This window comes from Aphelocoma coerulescens, chromosome 20, assembly GCF_041296385.1.
Source record: "Aphelocoma coerulescens isolate FSJ_1873_10779 chromosome 20, UR_Acoe_1.0, whole genome shotgun sequence".
Lineage (NCBI taxonomy): Eukaryota > Metazoa > Chordata > Aves > Passeriformes > Corvidae > Aphelocoma > Aphelocoma coerulescens.
Window position 1 is genome coordinate 13,012,263 of NC_091033.1, and position 22,996 is coordinate 13,035,258.

At 49.7% G+C, this 22,996-nt stretch overlaps 1 protein-coding gene across 3 annotated transcripts in view; it reads left to right on the forward strand.

Moving 5' to 3' along the window:
- The window catches only part of PMEPA1 (prostate transmembrane protein, androgen induced 1), a 44,933-nt gene that overhangs the window by 10,823 nt on the left and 11,114 nt on the right, over positions 1-22,996 (forward strand). For 2 of the 3 annotated variants that reach the window (XM_069034079.1, XM_069034078.1), the window contains exons 2-3: positions 4,822-4,860; positions 21,676-21,830. In XM_069034079.1, coding sequence (XP_068890180.1) covers positions 4,822-4,860; positions 21,676-21,830 — 194 coding nt within the window. The remainder of the gene's footprint in view (positions 1-4,821; positions 4,861-21,675; positions 21,831-22,996) is intronic. The other variant, XM_069034081.1, reaches the window with a different exon arrangement.

Genomic DNA, 22,996 nt, shown 5'->3' on the forward strand with positions numbered 1-22,996 from the left:
AAGGAACAATAAACGTAATGGACAGACTCAATTTAATAGATTTCGCTATGAGCTTTTTATTAGTGCAGCTTTTTTAAAGAGAAGGAAAAAGAGATGACTGCATTTATTTACTTGAAGTGCAGAAAGCAGCTCTTTAAAATCTGAGGGAAGCATGCCCGAGTGGGCTCAGTTCAGCTGGTGGTTGTGGAATGAGGGAAGGATCCCTCCTGCCGTGCAGCCTGCGGAATGCTGGCCGGTCTGGAGTGGGTTAACAGTGTGTGCAGATGTTCAGGAATTCCTCTTTTGACTTGACCGTGGGGTTTTGCTGCTCTTCAGAGCACAAGTGCACTCCAGTCACAGCAGGTTCATGGGTTTGGATATGCCTTTCATCCTCTCCTGTTCTTGCTGAGTGCTCGGGAAGGGATCACGCCGTATCTTGCAGCCATGTGTCTTCCTTGGTTGCGTTTCTAGAGATTTGCAGACCACATAAAGCATCCATTAAATTAAGCAAAATGGCCTTTAGAAGGCAACATTTCAAGTGGAAGAAATGCTTTATGTAACGTAGGGGTATGTGAGGGGACCTAAATACAAGCTTAAATTGGCTGTTACGAAAATAGGTATAATTGGGTTTTTGCACAGTGATTTTACAGCTTCTGAGTTTAATGTCCTGGTGAAATCCTGCGTCCAGTCCACGTGCAGCTGAGGAGATGGGGGTTGAGGAGCCCAAGTAATGGGATGTGTTCTAGGAACAGCCTTGCCCTCGATTGCAAAACTGGCCATACCTGTCATTTGCTGAGGCTCTGCTGTGTCTGAGAGGTGTCTGGAGCAGTGATTCGCTCTCACCGGTGTTTGCCCTTCTGTCTGTCCCCTCAGCCGCCAGTGTCAGGGGAAGGGGCATCTCTGACCGTGGTTGTAACTGCTTGCAGGTGAAAAATGCAGCTGTACCCTCCTAACTGGGCACATGCCAAGAGCTGCAGCTTTGTTTTGCAGCCAGATCAATGCAGTTCGTTTAAGTCGTTGGGTAATTTAGTAGCTGGAGGCACTTCTGTGGGCTTGGCTGAGAGCAACAGCTTCACTCCCCCCTCGGGAAGGCTGGGAAGGGTTTCCCTCTGAACCCAGGCTTCCCCAGCTGCATCCGGGCGCAGGTGATGCTGTGGGGTCGTTGTCCAGCCGTTCTGGGATCAGGAGCCTGAGGAAGTGGAGGATATCACATTTTGACCTTGCATCCTCATATTAATCCCGATAGTTTTTCCGGTTTTAATATTTAAAGCCTTTCCGTTCCTCTCTGGAGAGACAGAGTATTGGCTCTCCTGGGTAAAGACTGACACATCCTCTGTTGGAAAGCTCATCCCAAAGCAGGTTTTCTTAATAGAAATCAGGGCGCTTTCAAATCCTGTTGGCAGGAATTGGAGGAATAATTTTTTTTATTTGGTCTATCTTCAACCAGTTAGGCCTGAGAGATGGTTTCCTTTCTAGCCTACTAAAGGTCCTGCAAGGATGAAAAAAATCTGTTGCTTTCCTTGGAGTCTCTTAGCCAAGGCATGGCAGGAAGGCCTGGCAGTGTGAGACAGGGTGGAAAAAGCTGCGATAGTATTTGCTGCTTCTTTGAAACTATCCCTTTTTAGTTGTCTAAACAGCGTTTCAAAGAAAATCTCTGCTCTTCTCTATCTTCTTCCAGCATTATAATTCTATATAATCACTTTTCTTTCTCTAAAAGAATAGAGTGTGATTTTTTTTTTTCTTGCAGAAGGAAGAAGGGATAAATTCCAGATGTTGCTGGGATACACTTTTTGCCTCTGTTTAATGTTTAGTGGCTTCAGTAAATATGCTGCAAGAGGTGGGGCTGGTGTTTTTATTCCAGGACAAATCATCTACAACAAATCCCATCTGCCTGCGGGGGGAGAGCATATCTTGGGTGTGACCTGGTGGGCTTGGAGCTGATCCTGCCTTTCCTGCCCTGCAGAAAGGCAACAGAGACTGAGGCTGGCCCAGGTGCTCCTTTGGGGTCTTTGTCCTTGGTCACCCATGACCTTCACGCTGCCCTTCCCATGCCACTCTGGCTCCGTGAGTGTGGGGGTTGGACCCCTGGCATGGGAATGGGCACTTCTGCTCTAAACTGGCACAGGGCATTTTTGGGAGCAGCTCCGCCCTGCAGGCAGCCCTGGGTGGCTGAGGGCTGTCACGTCCTCCCTGCTGTCCTGCATGGGATGCTTTGTTTAGAGGGACTCTCCCGTCAAGCAGGCTTTTTTTGGTGCTGGTGTTGCAGCCCAGCAAAGAACATCCATGTGCCCTGCACCAGAGGGGGGCTGGATCCAGGAGCTGGGCTCTGTAGACAGGCAGCTCTTTTCCCTCTTTTCCCAGCAAAGACTCGCCTTTTCGGTGCATGCCATGCTTGTCCCTGCTTTGCAGCCTTGCAGGCTGAAGCAGCAGTGATTTTCCAGCATGTGTTGCTCAGAGGTGTTGTGGGACCAACACGGCAGCTCCGTTCCCTGTTTCATGTTTTCACCTGTTTAGGCGAAGTACATCCCTGCTTTGTTGGCAGCCTGTTGGGTTGCACAAACAGTGTAAGGCAAAACCACGAGCAGGTGTTGGTCCAGCCAGGGTAATTATTGGTTCCATGCTGCTGCTGGTAGGCAGAGGAGCCTGAGCCACCCTTCCCATGGAGCTGTCTGGCAGCACTGCGGCTGCAGAAGGGCTCCGGGCACGGCTCAGCCGCTCCCTGGATCTCTTCCCTGCTGCCGATTGCATAAAAAAAGTTTATGCATATAAGGAGGGAGGGAGGAGAGCTGAGGGTGGCTCTGGTCAGGTTTAAAGCACCGACTTTATGTGCCAATGCCCATTTGCATTTAAAAAGTTGGCAAATGCATGGCTGAACCTAAAGGGCAGATGTGAGGATGGGAGAGACAGGCGTGCTAAGAGGGAGGGGAGAAGAAACGTCCCAAAATCTTGCCTGACTTCAGAGGGTTCAGGCTGGCTTCTCCCACATATCCCAGACCATGGCCAAATATCTTGGATGAGACATGATGGGGACAATGTGCTCACATGTGCACAGAGTGTCACGCTGCATTGCCTGGGCTGTGGAGCAGGGAGGGGAGAGACATTGCTTTCTACCCTTTTGGAAATTTAGCCAGAGAAAAGCTGATCCTGATCCAGCCAGCTGCCTTCACAGGGTCTCTTCTTCTCAACCCTTAAATTTCCTTTGGACTCCCACCCTTCTGGGTCTCCCAAGCTGTTTCAGAATCCACTTTTTTCTCAGACTCTACATTTTACTTTTGGGACTCCCACCCTTTTTGGCCTCCAGTCTTCTTTTGGCCTTTCACTCCTTTCCAGCCTCCCACCCCTTTCCAGGCTCTGTGCAGTGAGCTGGCTGAGCAGGAGGAGGAGGTCCAAGCTTGTTGCCACACGTCGGTGTTTGGCTCGGCAGAATTCCTTTCTTTCCTTTCCTGTCACGCTCAGTGTCGGTGCCCATTCCAGCGGGGTGCTGATGGTGGTGCACATGGGCCTGGAGGCTCTTGGCTGCCCATGTGCATTCAGGTGACACCTCGTGTTTGCAGGGCCACTTTTGAACGCCTGCATGTGAAGCATCTAAATCCGCCTGACCTTCACATCGGTGAGCCCAGCCTGCAACCCCTCATTATTTAGCTGCTGCAGTAATTTACAGCAACTCTCTGATCCTAAATCTTTTCCTGGGATGAAAAAGTTGCTTATCTCTGTCCTCCCAGGTACATGGGAAGTAACTTTTTAAAGCTTTATTTGAGAGCAGTGATGTGCTGATACATTCCCTTGAGCCTCCCAGCCTGCTCTCTTCTGGAGAGGCAGGAGCAGTGTGAGGAGCGGGCGGTGTGTCCGTGGCCCCAGCATGGATGTCTGGCAGTGACAGCCTCCCTTGCTCTCGGGTTAAAGGCCACTTTTATAGGCCAGTAGGACTCCTTCTGATCAGACTGTACTAATTAGTACCAATTAACCATTATCAGTGACAGACAGTTCTTACAGGCTTCATAAAGGAGTCCTGTGTACACGCATTTCTCTGGCGAACCTCCTGAGGGATGCAGAGCTCCTACCCAGCCCACAGTGTCTCAGCTTGCCAGGCCCTGGGGATGATCCATGTCCCATAATCCCTTCAGTGTTGCAGGTAGTCACACACTGATGGGTGAGGGAGAAGTCAGGAGTTGTCTTTTATTGCAAACTTTTTGCTGCTTTGTTCTCCTCACTTGAAAATACATCTGCTGGGCATTGCTCCTGGGATGTTATGCAAGATTTTGCTGTGGCTCTTCCTCTTTGGTACTCCACAGCCACTGCCCTCGCTCTGGGCACGGGGTGTCAGGAGACCCTGAGCTTTCACCACACTCAGCAGCATGTGGGGCTCAGCTCTGTGTGATTGCAGAGGAGACAGAATGTGATAAATAGTCCACCAGTGCCTCGAAGAGCAGAGTGCTGCCCAGGGCCATGGATAGGCAGTCTGGCACTGCTGGATGTGGCAGGGAGGTCTCTGGGGTGGGCTCAGTGATCCCAGAAGCTTCACAAACCTCTGTAGAGCTTTGGCATTGCCATCAGGCACGATCAGGAGACCAGTCCTGGGGGAAGCAGGGGAGAGAGGAACGGGACCTCGAGAGACAGTGTCTGGTGTGGGAAAAGCACGTGGGGTCACTAACCAGGAGTGGTGGCACCCCTGGTACTGCTGGCCCTGCGGAGGTGGTAGGCGTGGGAGCAGGTGTCTGCTGGCCACAGGGGAGCTGTGCCAGGACGAGTTCCCAGGAGGGGAGCTGGGGTGTGTGTGCAGCCGCTCGGAGGTGGCTCCCATCACTGACGGATCCTTTCTGTTTTTCTTTCAAATGTCTCCAGGCACTGAATGTTTAGGTCGCACCTTTCCAGGTAAACTGGGTAAGTGAAGTATTTCAAGAGTTGCCAAGATCTAATTATGAAGGCTGATTGCATGATTGCAGCTGCTGTACCGTAAACACCCCGGTTACTGCTCCACGGAACGGGTGGGACATTGCCTGGCCCCAAGAGCAGCAGGTACCTGCTCTTCTGGTGCAGAGGGGATGCAGTGGTGTCTTCAGAGGCTGACTGTGCAAACCTGCTATTTTTTGTCTATCCATATCTGGCTGCACTTTGGTAATCCTGGATGGGATTTTTTTCTTCTGCTGTTCAATGTAGAAACACGTTCAAAAGCTGAGTGTCCTTTTAAGCACCAGCGCTCTTCCATGTGCTGCTACTCTGGCAAACTGATGAGCAGCATTATGTTGAGGAAAGAGACTTTCACTCTATTTTATGAAAGTAGTTGACATTCTGAACCTTTTTAAGTCATGGGATGTGGGACTTCTGCTGAGTGTGGCCAGAGATGCTCACAGACAAAACCAGGTGTTGGAAGCCCTGCTAAACCAGGCCCCTGGATTTGAACTGAACCTGTTTGTGAAAGAGCCTTTAAAAGGACACTGTTATAATGTTTGTGGGTCTGTCTCTCAGTTTAGAATTGAGTTTATGACAGTACCTCAAAAGTAAGGTATCTTTGCTCAACTGTGGTGTCGCAAGCCTGCTGGGGAAGAACCAGCTAAATAAAATGTTAACAAGGGGTGAATAAATGATTTTAATAAATGGCAAATCAATTGCTATAGAGCCTGTGAAGTCAATAGAGCTTATGACCTTGGCTTATAACCACACTCAGATCCTTAACGTGCTTGTAATGCCTACAAATCATTCATTAGGCTTTTATCAAGCATCAATTAGTAAAAGTCATGATCTAAAATAAGAGGAAAAAAAAGGAATTATTTCAGTTCCTTTATTTCGAGCCTGGTGGCACAATTTGGTTGCACAGCAGGATAGTCCTTGCCTATGCAAAAAAGCTGTAAGACACCACTGGTCCCCCGGCAGCGTTATCGTGGTGCAGACATCAGGCAGGGAACCGCAGGAGCCTGAGGCTGGGATCAGCCCCGGAGCTGGGACACTCACACCAGCCCGTAGAGAAACTGTCCTGCAGCAGGCAATGGTTTGTTTACATTTATTTTATATTAATGCCTTAGATCCCAGCGGATAAGACGGGCAGAGGGAGCCCTGGTGTCCCCGTGCTCAGGGCAGCTGCTCGGGGCGTTTTCACTCCAGCAAGAGGCGTTTGGTGTTTTGTCTCTCCACAGCTGTAAAACTCGCACCCGTTTTCTTGTGCTGTGATTTGGGAAAGCGTGTGAGCAGGGATGTGTTCGAGCTGTGCTGCTCTTCCTGCTTTCCCTGGTCTTCCCATTTTGTGTGTGTTTGTGCCTCGGGGAGGGAGGCAGAGATGCAAGTGAAAACATGCGGTTTTCTTAGAATATAAATAACAGAAAATTAAGTATAATTTTTGTTTGTTGTAGAGTCATTCCCTGCAGTCTCCAGTTGTTTGCTCCTTTGCTGCACTCCTGTGCTCTTCGGGTTTTTTTCATCTTACCAGATGGATACTATTTGGAGTGTGCTGCAGGACACTTCGGTGATCTTGCTGCGGGGTTAATTGTGCGCCCAGCGAAGAGCTGCGCTTGCAGACATCAGTGCATGCCCGGGCTTCTGAAATCCCAGCCTGCCAGACGGGGCTGCCTCTATCAGACGGCTTTTTGCCTCGCCTTTGTTGTCTGGGTCCTTGTCTGCAGCTCCAGCCTGGGCCGGCATTCCCAGACATCGCCACCTCCACCACCCGTGTCCTCCCGGAGCGTCCTGGTCCTGCTTGCAGAGCCAGAACCCCAGGGGGAGATGCCCGTGCCTGTCCCTGTGCCACCTGGTCTAAAGCCCTGCACATGGTGGGTCAAAACACCAAACCTGGGCAGAGAGCAGCACTACCTCCCTCAAGGGAGGTTTGGCTTTCACTGGGCTTTTTTTCCTGGGTTTTTAAGGTATTCCACCATCTCCCTGGTAACTCCCGGGTGTCTGCGGTGTGGATGTCAGACTCTTGGATTCCTGTAAATGACTTGTGGATCCCTCTCTTGCCTGCTGAGAGGGAACAGTTTGGCTGAGCTGCAGCCTCTGCCCAGATCTGTGCACTGAGCATGGTCAAGCAACACTGTGTCCCCTCCATGGGGAGTAAAAAAAGAGGTGCTGCAGTTTCTGCTGGATTTTGTGTCAGCTCTCCTGCTTCTCACAGAGGATGGCTTGGACATGGGTACAGAGGGGGAGGAGGGAATGCCCTCAACAAATGGCTATTCATCTTATTTAGATGCATTCCTTGAACTCTAAAATCAGAGGGCAGGGTGGAGGGTTTTCACCAAGCAAAATTCACATAGCTAAACATGTAAGTACGTGAAAACACATGATTTCTTAGAGGTTTGGGTGAATTCTGAGAGAAGCTGGGTCATGCTCTGCATTCACTGAGATGCTCTGTGAAAAAGCCAGGGTGCACCATTCTTTATTTTATTGTTGTGGGTTTGGGCATTTTGTTATATTAGTCTTAAATGCATTTGTTTCCATAGCTGCACACTGCTGATAAAATCCCAGTGTGGGATCTCTGAGTCTCCCCGTGCATGTGCACCAAAAATAAATCCCAGGCAGTTGTCAGGAGATGAGCTGCTGCCATGGCAGGTGCCAAGCTGTGAGGAAGTTCTGGCTGGACCCTGCTGAGGCTGCAGGTGTGTAGCATCTCACCCTGGTGCCACCGCTCAAGGCCCTGCCACAGCTCCCGGCTCTGTTGGTGCCTCAGTGGTCCCAGGGACCTGGAGCACCTGGGGAAGGCGTTGCCACAGGACTGGTGATGTTTTGGAGAGGGGGTAGGAAGCAACAGAGGCAGAAGGAGAAGAAAGTCCTCATCCCTCACCTTTTTGTTGTGTAAGGTATGGATGTGGTAACGTGTGCTGGTGAAGGATTGGCATCACGTGGCCACCAGGACAGTAAAACTCCTCACTTGCTCTGAATTCACTGCATTTGCCATCAGCTGTTGAAATTTCACCTCTCATCACAAGGAGGTGGGGATTTAATAGCTGTTTAAACTATCTCAACTGCTGGGTCTGGTTTTGCTTGGTCTCAGGCTGTAACTTCAGAGGTCCAGCCTGGAGCTGGCAGAAGGATGGGGGCGTTCCCTGAGGTGGCTGCTGGCTGTGCCCAGGGTTGCAGGTCCCGTGTGGAGGGGTGCCACTGGGCCAGTGAGTGTCTCTGATGCCCAGGGTGGCACCACACCAGTGCCACCACGGGTCACGGTGGTTTCTCAGCTGTATAGCTGGGCTGGAGTACATCTTCCAGGTATTTACCTTTCCTTCAGGAATAGTGAAACGAAAGGGTTTTGTTTTGCCCAAAGTTCTGATCTGTGGGTTCCCAGGTTTGCGTGCAGTCCCGCTGTGTGCTGGGTGTGCTTGGGGAGCTGCTGCTCCTGCTGCCTGTGCTGACATGGTCAGGGCATGGCCAGGGCCTGGGATTACCCCAAAACCTTATCCTGAGGGCACTTAGGGGCAGCTGGCCGGGAGTGCTTCCCCTCACTGCTCTGCCAGGGGTGTCCTTAACCCCCCCGGATTCTCTCTCTCCTTTAATGCATCTTTTTAAGTACTGGGTAATAGTGTTTTCTTTCTGGCAGAGACCAACGAGGGCTTTTAATAGGTCTTTTGTTTTCTCTTCGTGCGGTTCCCTGGCAGTAACCGGCCATTAGCTCCAGCATTTATTTAGGGTATTTGTATTTTTATATGTGGGGACCTCAACACTGAGAAGCCAAGGGGTTTGATCAGGATCACACAACAAATACGTGTTAAAGCTGGGACTTCAGCTTTTTCTGAATGTTGAGCTGACCTCTAGGCTTGGCAGAGAGTGAACATCTCGGTTTGTCTCCTTTCAACTGAGCCAGACAGGGAAAGCAGAAAATAAAGGTTCTGTGGAAGGAAGCATATTTTTTTTTTCCACTCTTTCCTGTTGGCAGTCTGCACGGAGCTGGAATTGCAGGATCACGGTGTTCAGGAGTGTGAGGATGGTATGTGTAAAATACACGGAGGCAAAGGGAAACCCGGGGCTGGAAATCTGACGGGCTCCTTCACCTCCCCGGGTTCCAGCTGCGCTGGGAAGTGGAAGCTACCCTGCAAAGGCTGTGCTGGGGAGGAAGGGTGGGCTTTGCGAGCCCCCTCCCCCGGCAGCGTTTCGGGGCGATGCTGGGGCTGCAGCTGGGGCTGCCTCGCTGCTCCTGCCCCGCAGCGCCTCTGTGCCCGCCTTGTCTGAGCAGCCCCAGTGTGCCCGAGCACAATGCTCCCTTCACTCCCCGTCAGACTGGAGGTCTAGACGCTCTCCCTGCCTTTTGTTATCAGGGTCACAGGTTAGGGAGCGTTCCCAGCTCCTTTTCCCTCCGCTGATCAGGAATCCCTCCCCGCATCCAGTGCTGCGCCGGGGCACCCCTCCGGAGGGAGTCACCCCGCTACCCAAACACGCTTAGACTTAAAATTATTGTGGCAGCTCCCAGAAAGAAATGCGCCTTTGAAAGGCAGTCGGGATCACCCCCACTCCAGTTCTTGCCGGCACAGATGCTCAGCTGACACCAGCTAAATAGAAACCTTTTAGCCCTTGCCAGTAAGTCTGGAGCAAACTGCCAAAAAGCATCGAGGACCAAGATACAAAACGAAGTCAGGCCTGAGCAAAGTACTTGCAAATGAAGGATGGAACTGATGTGTTCTGTCTCAGGATTTTTAGCACATGAGGTGCTTCAGTCTCGGGTTTTTTGGTTTTTTTTAAATACAGGGTGGCATTTTAAAGGTTTTCAGCAGATACAAAGCAAGTAAGTCCCCTAGCAACAAAGGGATGTTTTTTCCCTTAATGCAGGCTTTTTTAACATGAAGCATTTGTGAAATTTTCCTTCCCCCTTGAAGACAAGTTTAGCTGAAGGAGACATTTTTAGTGGCTTTTAGATATATTTAGAGATGGGACTTGAACCTGTGATGTTGCTCCTGCCCTAGCCCACCCTTGTCAGCCTTGCCCTGGCCAGGAGGTGCTTCTGGGCTGCAGCCCCTTGTCTGGAGGAAGGATGTGCAGAGGTGGGAATGGTTCGGTAAAGAAGTTGGGAACAACTTTTTTCTTCTTCCTGGCAAGAAGATGTAACAAAAAATTGGCAGGTTCATGCTTTTTATTATTGAATTAAAATCTATTAAATAGTAACAGAGAGCCAAAACCTGAAATTGCTGTTAGGCATTGCTCTTGGTGAAGTGAAATGCTTCTGGATCTGGCTCACTTCTACACTTCGCATGTGTGTGTGTGCGTGTGTATCATGTGTGAAGAATGAGTCTATGAAGCTCAAATAGAGGTTTTAAATAGAAATAATGCTGGCAGCTCTTTCTCCCTGAATCCAAGGCTATTATGTGTCTGGCTCTTGCCAACATGAATTGCAGAGGAAGTTCATGTGAACTCCATGGCTGATCTGACAGCTGCACAGCCATGGTGAGTTCGAAGCCCAGGCACTGTTGAGCAGAAGTGATGACATTTTTTGATGTTTCTTCTTTTCAGAGGGTGAAGGGGGACCAAGGGAGCCTATTTCCCACTCCTGTCCTGGCACATGCAGGGATGGGCACATCAGGCAGTGGTGGCCCAACTTCTTCCCCAAAGCTTTATCCGTGGTCCCAGATGCTTCCACTCTCAGGGGAATGTCACTGATTTGTGCCACTGATGGGGGACATGAGGGGGACACAGACCATCCCACTGGCAGTGGTGGAGATCACAGAGCCCCCAAACCTGCCTCTCTTGCCCCTGTGGGAATGCTCATGCACCTGTGTGCAGTGGGAACAGTTTGGGGTTAATTCCTCTGCAAACCCGCAGTGCAGCGAATGATGCTGCTTGTACAGGGCATGGGGGGAAATAATGTTAAATTAAACTCACCGTAAGGGAAGAAAAGCATCCAGCCTCATTCTTTACTGCTCATTTTAGTAATTTCTTCCAGATAACCTACACATCTGTGTCAGTGCAATTAAAGCAGAAATTCTGTCTAATGAACAGTTGTAGCCCTTGGGCTATTGCGGAATGAACAATGAAGTTGGAAACAGTCTTATTAAAATAATAATTAAGAAACAAGGGTTGGGAGACAGGGGGAGGTGCAGATGAGGTGGTGGTGGGATGCTATAGGGTGAGGAGCAGAGGAGAGCTGACTTCGACCTGGTTCTGAACTTCCAGGGGTGACTCCTGCCATGACCCTGCCTTGTAGAAGGGACTGGGCAGTGAGGTTGGACCCAGGGCTGGGCACAGGTCATGCCAGGGACATGTGGTCATTCCATGTCACAACAAAACAGTTTCTCAAGCCCGTCTTGCACTGGGGTGGGAGTGGTGGCCCAGGCTGTGGCCTGGCCCTGTCACAGGCAGCGTTTGCCCTCCTGTTCAGCAGATCAATGATTTTGGCTGTGTATTTTATTTTGAGGTTTTCTGGTTCTTCAACAGCTGATAAAGCTCAGAGAGGGAGGAGAATGTTTCTTGTGTTAGGCAGGATTGTATCTTGTTTTGCTTTCCCCAGAAAACCATCCTTTCTCAGTAAAAAAACCAACACTCTGCTCACCCACATAGTTTGCTTTAACTTTCTTTTCTCTTTTGCATTCCTGAGGACTGGGACTGACCAGGCTTAGCTGTGTCAGTGATGGGGACTGGCCAGTTTTTCTCATGTGATACAGTTTATTCTTTTGTTTCTAAGTAAATAAAAACAAAAAATTCCTTTTCAGTGTTAACCCTTGGGGTTATAATAGTGTCTCTCCACAAGTCATCATTTTTTGCCAATAAATCAGTTAAAACTTGGAACTGGCTTTTTCAAACTTAATACACTCCTATTTAGAAATGCATGTGCTGCAGAAAGCTACTGACATCTCGGATTAATAAAAATAAATTTTAAAAAAAAGCAAATGCCATAAAAAAAAAAAAGAGGCCAGACAAATCCCAGTGGAATGATACATTGGAATGATTTTAGTGGGATTTATATCTACGAGCTGTGGGGGTTTTGTGGTTTTTTTTTCTTTTGAAATGGTTGTGAACCAGAGTGATTACTTATCATTTTCATTTTAACTCCATCTGACAAATCGTTTTAGATGGAGAAAGCAATACTGCATCTTTAAATGGCTACTCTGTCAGCGCATCTTGCAGGGCTTTAAATGCCCTTTGTTATCGCAGTCTAGACAGGACGCAGGCGGAATATTTGATATGTTATAAGGCAGAGATGTGACAAGGTTGAATTAATTTACTGGCTTATTTAAAACTGAATTTCAAAACATTTTTCCTTACAAACTTGTCTTTTTCTCTCTCTATCCTATATTTTTTTTTTTTCGAAGTTCGTGCAGTATGTTTCGACTGTTTAGACTGGGAGAGGAGACATTGGCTTACTGCAGCCTGCAGTACTTTAATTGCCCTTTTTATGACTGTCTAGACATCATGCAGATGCATGTTTGTGGTGAGAAGACATTTCCCCCTCTGGTTATACGATAGTCTGAAACCTTTACATTCCCTATCTCCTTACCCCCTCTGCCTTGGAATGCGCTTTACCTCCCTCCATCCCCGAAAATCACTTTTCCCCATAGTTTTATTTTTTGAAGGACACTTCAGCCCCCGTTTTCCTGCTCTTTTCCACGTGCTGGCGTGCAAACGCTTAGTGGGGATGGAGGTGTGAGGAGGGGATGGCTCTCGGGGGTCGCTGCACCGGGGGTGTCCCCGCAGCGCTGTCCCCGCTGTGGGTGCGGGCGCCCGTACGAGCGAGCACATCGGCGCGCTCTGAATGGGCGCGGAGTTTTAGTTATGCAAATCGATGCATTAATTAACCCCGTTGCTATAGCTACTGCTTTATTGTTAAATGCAGTGAAAAGGGGACAGGCTGTGTCCATGGATAATCCTCCCGTCGGTGCTGTGCCCCCTCCCGCCCGGTGCGGGGCAGCTGCCGCCCGCATCCCGCATCCCGGCGGGCAGGTGGCGGGGCAGTGCCGGCCCGACAGCGGCCGGGATGGGCCGGCCGGGGCTCTGCCGCCTGCCCCCGGGCCCATTGTGGGCGCTGACCCGGGGGTCGGCTCCGTGCAGCCCCCCCCGCCCCGTGTGTCTGTGGATGGGACGGGGGAGCGGGACAATGGGGCGGCAGGAGGGACGCAGCTGGGCCGGGATGGGGATGCTCGGGGGAGGGGGGCAGAACACCCCGGGATGGGGACTGGGTTGCTCAGGGAGGGCAGGGAGCCCCAGGATGGGGATGCTCAGGGAAGCCCAGGACTAGGATGTTCAGGAAGGGCAAGTGACCCCAGCCCCGTTCTTGGCCCCAAACCCCATCTGTGGCTGGCCTTCTCTTTGTGTGTGCCTTAAAACCTGCACATACAGAACCCCCCAACAAAACAGACTTCCCAGCAGATCTGCTGTGGGAGTTAAAACCTTTCTCGGGCTGTTGCTGCAGCTGAGGTGGAAGTAAATTTATTACCTTTAATTTTGTCAGATTTGGGGCGGTTGTACTCACCTCCCCCATTCACTCTGGTGTGTGTGTATATATATAAAAATATAATTTTTTTCCACATCTCTGTGAGAGTGTGCACATGCATTCGCTTCCATCTGCTGGTAGCGACCAGTTCAGACCAGTTCAAGAACTCAAATCCTGCAGTGACCAGACACAGTGTGCCTGTCTGGGCATTTGCATGCATTTTGCGTATTTTCTCCCTGCAATGCATAGTTTTGCCTGTAACTTAAGAGTGTCCTTGTTCTCTGGGAGTAACTTGCCTTGTGAAAGGTTGCTCCTCTGGTGCGCGGGAGCTACAGAGTGGCACAGATGGTAACGGCGCTTGGGAAGAGGCAGAGCAGGGAGAGTTTCCCATTTTTTGGCCCTGGACGGTGCTGAGGAAATCCGGTCGCAGTTCCAGCCCTGTCATGACCTGTGTGGCTTTGGCCAACTTGCTCAATCTGGGTTTCGACACCCGTCTGCGAGCCAGGGCAGCCCCTGTGGCACTGCTGCCCAGGGCTGCGTGTCCTGGAGCCCCCGGGGGAGCTGCAGCCTCAGGACAGGGGCACGGCAGGGTCTCCAGCACCGCTCCCAAATGTCTCGGGGCTCCATGGGGCTGTGCTGGTTGATAAGTGAGGTGGTGTGAGGGAGCCATGCTGGTACAGAGGAGAAATGCTGGAGGAGTGCAGGTTCCCCAGCCACAGTTCAGGGTGTTTTGTGGCTTTTCTGCACCTCAGTTTTGTCCCTAGCCGGGTGCTGGGTGTGAGTTGATGGGTGTCATGCTTGTGTCAGGGAGGCACAGGCACTGCTGCTGTCTGTGTCTCACTCAAGGTGCCCCTTCTTGAGCACTGGTCCCACAGGACTCGCTGGGCACCGTGACAGGGGTTGGGTGCTGGCACTGGGGCACCTGGAGCTGCCTTGGACTCTGACAGGGCCATAGCTGAGCGCACTGGGGATTGACCCACGGATGGTTTCCCCAAGAATAAGTAGAAATGGAAACTTCCTAGGGGACAGCCAGGGTGGAGAGACACCTAGTGAAACCCAGTGTATACAGCGTTTGTTCAGCTGGAAGAGGCTGTGGTTGATGCCGATGACATCCACAAACCCCCATCCCCACACCCACGTGCCGTCCCCGCCGGCTGTTGTGCGCTGGGGTGTCCCACACGGAGCAGGACAGCCTGTGCCATCTCCCTGCTCCTTTCTGTGCGCACAGCAAGCGCAGCCTGCTGGGTCCTCGTGACCTCCACAGTTCAAGGCGCCTTGTTGTGCTGGGCTGGGTGACAAATGAATCCCATATTCCCCGTATTCCTTGGTGTCTCGGTGGCAGCAGGAGGAGGGAGCAGCTCTGGCACTGCTGGGTGACGCGATGCAGGTGGATGCAGCTGATGGAGGCTGCAGGTGCCCCGTCAGTGCGAGGCAGCTCCATTGCAGTGGGAGACAGGGCTCAGAGGAAGCTGGAATCAGAAACCCAGTCCCTGTCATTGCCGTTTGGAGAGGGGGCAAAGCCCTCCCTGCATGGAGCACTTGCTCTCCTTGGAGCATCCGTGTCTGGCAATTTGTCTGTGGAAACAGATGTGGGCAGCGACAAACATCTATTTCTATAACTAGAAACAAATTTGGTAATTGCCTCTTTCAACAGGACTTGCTCAAGCAGGAAATGAAATTCCTAAATGGCAGTTAGCAAAAGTATTTATAGCTAAGTTCATAAATGAGATGTGCTTTCCTTTGTCATGAGTTTCTGCTGGGTGGAAGGAAAAAAAAACCTCTACAGTAGCAAGCCACATATTGATGAGGAGTGTTTCCAGGGTATACGAAAATACTTATTTATTAATGTGTTTATTTTTACTGGCTGTTAGAAATACCCCTGACAAACCAAACCTGTTTGGTCTTTCAGGGTCAGCTGGTGGGGTTTGATCCGGATGTTGTGTGCTGTGTTTTTTCACTCATTATTTGGTAGTTTGTTTTTTTTTTTTCTGGTTCAGGCTATTTATGATTGCAGATGGTAAACTCTTTTTCCTGTGTCCCTCTCTCTGGATGCTCATGTTCAAAGGGGTGGGTGATGTTCTGGCCTCACTCACCCCTGCCCAGACATCATCCAGGCCTGATACCATTGTGCTTCCTCTCGGGAAGCAGGAGATAGACCAGATGTTCTCAGCTTGGTGGGGGCCATGAGCCCTGCTCAACATTTTCTAGTGAGCAAGCACATTTACCTGTCTTTTAAGTGCAAAATCAAAATGACTTTATTCTTTTAATCCAGTTAAGCTGTTCTCACCCTTGGGAGTAACTTCAAAAGCCATGTACTCCTTCCAGTCATCTCAGTAGGCTGGGATCAGCCTTACTGTGTGTGAAATACCTTGTCTAAAAATCCTGGAAAAGGGGAGGGTGAGAGAAATAGGCACAGAAAAGAGAGAAGGAGTTGGCATATGCAAGATTTCAGAGAGTCTGCATGTCCCAAAGAACCTTGCTAGTTCTCATTGCTCTGAGGGAGCTGTTTCATGTCGTCAGGAGTTTCTCTAAACAAGTCTCTGGTTGACAGGTCTCTGCTCGGAGCCGGGAAGTGTCCTGGCTGACAGAGCTGCTGACCCCAGCTCTCATATTTGCCATTTCCCTGTAAAAGCTGAGTTCTGCCATGCTGATCCCTCCTTTCTGGCCCTTGGATGCATGTCCCACTCCCCACAGCTGCCACTGAGCCGTGCAAGCTCAGGAATGTCACCTTTTGAAAACAGGCCCAGTGGTGTGGCCAGGACAGTTGCTGTGTTTTTTGAGTGCTAAAAAATTTTCTGAGGCACAACCAGTTTGATATTTCTGTGACTATTAAGCATGAAATGGGGCTGTTTCCTTTAAAACAAACGAAAATGGGGGTGGGGACGTGAGGCCATCATTTGCCAGTGACTCAGAGGATGTGATGCTTGATTACCTGGGGTGACAGATGAAGAAAAAGAACTATATTAAACGCATTTATGGCCCAAGGCTTGGCGCTATGGACAGGACTTCTTGGGGCCCTAGTCCCTGTTTTCCAGCAATGTTTTTTCTCAGCTGGCTCCTTTTCTAAGTCTCACTTGCTCCTTGCCCTCCTGCCCCATCTCAGCCTGTCGTCACTGGCTCACACGGCATCATTTCTGCTCGCTGCGTCAGAATTGTCTGTGCTGAATCCAGAAATGCAGTTTAGCTGTTAACTGCACTGATGATGCATGAAGCAGGCCCAGTATGAGCTCTTCCAAGCTGTCCTGCCTGTTGTCACAGGCCTGATCCTGGTCCCTTCAATGCCTTGGTGCTGCTGCAGCTTCGAGGTGCTGCCAGTCAGTGCCAGCAGTGGCACTATCAATATTGAGATAGTATTCTGTATCTATCTGCAGTACTTACCGTGCTGTCTTGTAAACAAATACAGTTGTGGGCATCTGATGGGCCCTTTGGATCTGGTTTTATGGAGGCATTAGAAGATAAATGTAGCAGATGCTAATACAAAAATAGTGCAGTAATGTCTTCGCCTTCTCTGGTTGTTTCTAAGATGACCTAGCAGACGAGCAGCAGAGGATGAGTAATCTGCTGTCTGAAGTTCTTTGTTCTTTCATCTCTTCTTTGCTGTCCACAGCCTCTGAGAGGGAGAACACTCTTTAAAGAGAGTAAGAGTGTGTAAGAGCATGTGTGAGTGTGTTAAGAATGTGTAACTGTGTGTGAGTGTGTACGACCGTGAGGTTTTTTTAACTTTTTTTCTTAGGAATTGTAGCTAGTGCAGCTACATTTCTTCAGCTTAGCTGTTATCTCCTGAGTAATTTCACTTCTTCTCATCACTTCTCACACAATACACAATTCCAGTACGCATAGAAATTGTAACTGAAGCTTGGGGATGACTAGTTTGACCTGCAGATGTGTGTTATACCTGGCTGAAAGCAAGGGTTATCTTGGCCAAGACCCTGCCTGAAAGCTGTTCTGTCCACCTGTAAATGATAGCTGGAGTGTCTGAAATGATTGCAGCAAAATACAGGTTTTGGGGTATTTTTTTTTTCCTTTATACTTGTGGTGGTTTGGAGAATTTGTCTTCTGCAGAGATACTCTGTGTGGAAGGAAGAGCATTAATAAAGTTTATAGGAAGCATTTTATGAACTGAAGTGTAGCTGTAAAAGGCAAGGTAATGCATTTAAAGTGTAACCCAGCCTCACCTCCCCTACGGCCGTGAGGGTGCTCCCAGCATCACCATTGACTCAAATCACTCTCCCTCCTTGTAAATATATTAATTAATTTAAACCTGTGAGTGCCAGTATTTTGTTTATAAGGACTCGATGAAGCTCCTAGATGCACCTTCCTGCAGCAACATCTGTGGAGCCGTGAGCGTGGTCTGCAGTGGGAGGAGTGCAGCCAGCACACATAAATCCACACATTTCAGACACTTTAGAGCTTTATGGTGTTGATGACTGGACAGCAGGATGGGCACCAAGGGCATGAGCTTCTTCTAAGTACAGGAGAGTGGAGACCACGGCCTTTGGAAGCAGTTATCATTAATACATTCAGATAATCCATCGCGAAGCCCTTGTTCAAGGCCACGCGTGGTGTGAAGTGGCAAGCGAGCAGCGAACGTGAAGAATGGGACGTGACAAGTCATTCTCCTTGGTCACGAATGCCCCGTTTTAGGGTGGTGAGAATCTGGGGGAAAAAATGCTTAGTTGCAAAACAGTTGCACGCACGGTGCCCGGCTCCCGGAGCTGCCGCGTCTAGACAGAAAATACGGAAAAGCAGGTTGTGTCACTTAAATGTGATGTCTGAACCTGTTAGTTTGAAACGTATTCTGGAATAAAAATTATGCAAAATTAAATTAGTGTGACCTTGCTTTGCATTTGGAGGCGGAATATGCCCATCTTGTAAAGCCTAGTGCATTTATAACACTTCCCTTGGGGAAAATTACAGAGAGAAATGGAATGAGGTCTCTTCTAATTGAAAAGTGACGATGATTAGGAAGCCAAATACAAAATGTGTTGAGTATTTTTTTTCTTGTTTTGTTGTGTGTGTGTTTTTAAGAATACCAGTAGAATTATAAATTATGTGCTTTGCAGTTTGGCTTGTTTTTCATTCCCCAAAGGCTTTTTATTAGCATAGCAGCTGAATTGCACTTGTATAATAACATATTAACTCAAACTTTGGGTTTTTAATGATCTTTCTTCATTAGTTTGACTGAGCTGCTTGGATAAAAATCTTACTGAGTATATCCAGCTTTCCAGTGTGTTGGGTTTGTTTTCACTTCTGCAGAAAAGCCCGTGAAGACAAGTTAAAACAGAGAGAGAGTTGGCAGAAACTTTAGTGCCTCGAGTGGCTATGAGTCTCTTGAAACATGAAAAGCACAAATTCAGTGTGTGGGGGTTTTTTTTATGTTTGGTTTGACTTTTATTTTATTTTTTCCAAAGGCCAGATTGGGCAACCTGAGTGTTCTTGCTCATCTCTGCATACAGGATGGGTTTGCTTCTGGGCATGGTAAGGCTGGGCTGCTCCTCAGAGCCTGGGCTTGGGGTAGAGATGGGGCAGGAGGAGCATCCCTGCTGGAAAGCAGCATCCCCTTTGTTCTGGCAATCATCCTGTGCCTTCCTGTTGCACCTCTTGGCGAGTGCTGTGTAATCCCCAATTACAGCAGTCCCAGAGCACTGAGGGATGGATGAGACACTGGTGTGTCGGCCCAGATGCTGATGGAATTCCCGCCCTTTCTTCTGCTTCAGGCTCTGCTGGTTCTGTGCCTGTGTGTGCAGGAAGCCTGGTTTAGATAATTTGTAAGTGACATATCTTATGTGTTCCTTCCTGGGAAGGAGTTAGAGCAGCACTTCCCCATGGCCAAAACCTCACCTGTGTCACTGAAGTACCAGGACCAATTTAGCAAGGTTTAGTTCATTTAAGGGATCTCTTGTTCTAGGAAAGGAACTTTTCTTTACTACTACTTTGGCCTTGTTTTTCTTCAGAAATATAGCCCCTTTTAACAGAAAAGGAAGTTTTCCATCACTGGCTTAATTTATATTTTTTCTTGTGTTTTCTTACCATGGCCAGAGCACATGCTGCATTTTGAGGCTGAAGTGACTCATCCTCTTAAAAACATTTGGGGTTTTTTTGTTTGGATTTTTCTTTTCCATAATGGTTTGTGCAGAAGATGGGCTCTGCACCCAGGCTGGGTGGCTGCTCTGCTGCCCATGGGGAGGGCAGGCACAGGGGCTCTGGGATCTGGCTCTTCATGGGTGACCAGGGGAGCACCCAGGGGAACTGTGAGGTGCCCTGCTGGTGGTTGGGTGCTGGACGTCAGGGGGATGCTGTCAGTGCTCAGTTACAGCTGGCACCAGGAATGTCTCTGGGGTGTGTAGGGACACCCCTACATAGCGGGGGTGACATGGGAACAGTCACTGTGCCTTTTTTGAAATGGTTTTGCGTCGTCCCCTTTCGCAACCCTTTAGGTTTTGGTGTGTTTGTGCCTGTGGTCAGTCTGGGTTCTGCTCAGAAGCAGCGAGCTCCTGTTCCAGCCAGTTCCTCCAGCACAGGGCACCGGGGGCAGCTTTTGGGTCCCACAGATGAGCTGTACTGCTGTGGGGCTGGATCAAATTGTTGGGAATGTGGTTTTCTTCCATGCTCTTCCCCTCACAGTGGCACTGGGCAACTTGTTGGGGTTGCTGTGAAAGACCCAGAGCTTGTCTTTTATTCTAGCTGAAAAGCATTTTTAAGGCAAAACTCCTGTACAATGTTTGGCTTTTAATCCCTCTCTCCCCACCCCATGTGCAACTGTCCAGAGTAGGGGCAGCTGAGTTTTAGGTGGAAGGATACGGGCTCCTAGTCCCTCATCCATCCAACTCCACGTGCCAGATAAGGCTCCTGCTTTCAAGGCATAATTCTGCTTTCTGCAAGCAGTGGGCAGAGCTGATGGAGCATTTTGGGCAGTGGCAGAAATAGCTGCTGTTTAGCAGAAAGAGCTCCAAGGTAACTGGCAGCACTCACCACCTGGACTGTTTTCTTGACATTTATTTGCTTTTACTGGCACTCAAATGCCACCTGTCAGGAGAAAACTTTTCATTAAAAAAAAAAAAATTCTAATAAATTTTCCTGACTCAGCAGAAGCCACCCCAGCTGGTATGAGTGGTGCCCTTTGAGTTCTGGTGGGCCTTGCTGTGTATCTGCAGATATACATGTGTGTGTCTGTATAGATTAAATACAGATGGCAGCATCCATGATAGCTTCAGGCATGGCTTTCCCAAACTGGATTTTATAGCTGTCGCTGCTGAGAAGCAAACAAAGTGTAAATCCCCAGAATGATTGAATTTTGCTGTCTGGCCCCTCCTTCCCTCCTTTATGCTGGGCACTGGAGTTGCTGCTGCCCAGTCCTGGGCACTGCTGGCATGAAGGGGGGCTGGGGGGAGTGACTGAGCAGTTTGGGAATGGCATGTACTCCCTGGGCACCAAATTCATGGAAATAATAACCCAGCACTATGTTTGCCTCCAGTACTCAATTTTCCTAAGCCTCAGAGAGGTGTGAGGAATTATTTCCTTAGGAAATTTTAGGAGTGGCTTCTCGCTGCCTCGTGCCAAGTGTCTGCAGAGTTAACGGGATAGTCTGTTGTTTGCTTGTTCTTGTTTGTTTGGAGGGGTTTTGGCAGTTTTCCTTTCTGCCAGTTCAAGCCACTCAAGCTGCCGCTGTCAGCTGGCCGAGCCCCGAGCTGAGGGCTGTCTGGAGCTCTGGGATGTGGCCCCGTGGCAGACGCATCGCACCCATCTGGCGTCTCACCCAAAAGCAGGAGGTCTCCCCGCCTGCTTCTGTGGCGGGTGGGCAGCTCGGAGACAGGGGGGCTGCCACTGCCTCCTGTGCTGTGCTGTCCCCTGGGCCCCCACTGCCTGACCCCTGGCACAGAGGGGACGTGTGCTCGTGCAGGGATGTGCCGGGGAGGAATCACTCCTGTCCTCCGGGGAGGAAGCAGTGGTGGTGACGAGAAGAGAATTGCAGAAATTTAGCTTGCATTTAGCTGAACTGTTTCATTAGGATGACTCGTGTTGGTTCGTGGCTCCACTGCCCTGAGAGAGGTACTGGGATGCTCCTGGTTTTGTGCCCAGCACTGAGGAGGGCTCTGGGAAGTCCTGTCTGTGCTGTAGCCTTGAAACACTCTGCAATATAGATTGTCTTTTTAAAGATCCCTCCTGGAGACTCTTCTGTGACACTGAAAAACTGAATGAATGAGGCTTTTGCAGGCTCAGGGCACACAGAGCCCATGTGTGAGAGCTGTAATGGGAAGGGTGCAGTGTTGTCAGTGGTGTCTCAGCCACTTTATTGTTCTTGTGCTCAGTTACCTGCTGCTGTTCCTGATGGCTCAAAGTCTGTCTGTCTGTCTCTCTTGCAGCGGAGCTGGAGTTTGTACAGATAATCATAATCGTGGTGGTGATGATGGTTATGGTGGTGGTGATCACGTGTCTGCTGAACCACTACAAACTCTCTGCACGATCCTTCATCAGCCGGCACAGCCAGGGCAGGCGGCGAGACGAGAACCTCTCCTCAGTAAGTCACACCCTGCTCTTCCAGCCACACAGCCAGGTTATCTTTGGCCTTGGCATCATCTGTCTCTGTTACTGAGGGTGGGAGGGCGTTTTAGGGGTGCCTCTGACTCTAGGGTGCTGTGTGTGCTAATCTATGGACAGCCATAGCCTCTGCCTTTGCCCTGAGCTTTCCAAATCTGATTTTACATCAGTAAAGTGACTGCACGAGGCTGTTCTTGGCATGTCCTGTTCCTGAAACCATCACCCTCATCTGGTTGGGGTTCATATGCCTTGGTTTAGCAGACCCAAACTATCAAGTCCTTTGGCTCCAGTTAGAGAGTCTCAAGTGACTGTATGAAAACTTCCTGCCTGCCTTGCAGGGAGCAGGAAATCCTGACTGACTCGCTCCAGTTTTCACCAGTGCTGCTGCCATTACTGTGGTGCAAGGGGCAGAAAACGCTTGTCAGCCAGACAAGCAGAGAGCTCTCCAAGGGGATGTGCGAGAGGCTCTCTGTAACCCAGGCTCCTGGCTTCATAAAAGCCCGAGGAGAAACGTGTGAATTGTCCCTCTGACAGGGATTTGAGGGGAAGCCTCTCCAGCCTCGAGGCAGATGTTGGTTCATGCAGTTTCCTTAAGTGTAGTGGCTCAGAGAAACTCAGAAGGATGTATAGAGAAAAGGCATCACATTTTCTTGGAAGGTGAGCGTGTGCTGTTTGCTGCTGCTTCTGTGGCTCAGTCTTCAGTGCAGGGATGTCTTGTACTGATACTTCTCTTTGTTAGCATTCACCCTGAAGGGTCTTAGAGCCCTTTAAGTAGGGCTCCCTCAAGGTCACTGCTCCATGTCCCCTCCTCTGCAGGCTGCCAGGGCAGGCTGGACACACCGCTAGTGCTGTGGGGTTCTCTGTGTGGGGCCAAGCTCCCTGAATCAGATCTGTACTCACTGCAGGAAAAAGATCAAATATGGGGATTGCTTGGGGGTTTTTTCTTCTATTTTTCCATTTTTTTTCCTCTATTTTTTTTTTTTTTTTTGGGAGAGATATTTAAGATCTTTCACTAAGCCAGGCTTCAGTGCAGTTGAAGGCTGCCCAGGGCTGTCCCTCGTAGCTGCTGTTTTTGTCACACGCCGCACGCCGCAGACAGAGCTCCCTCCTCGGCCGCTTTGTGGGGGGGATGCCCCGTGGGAAGGA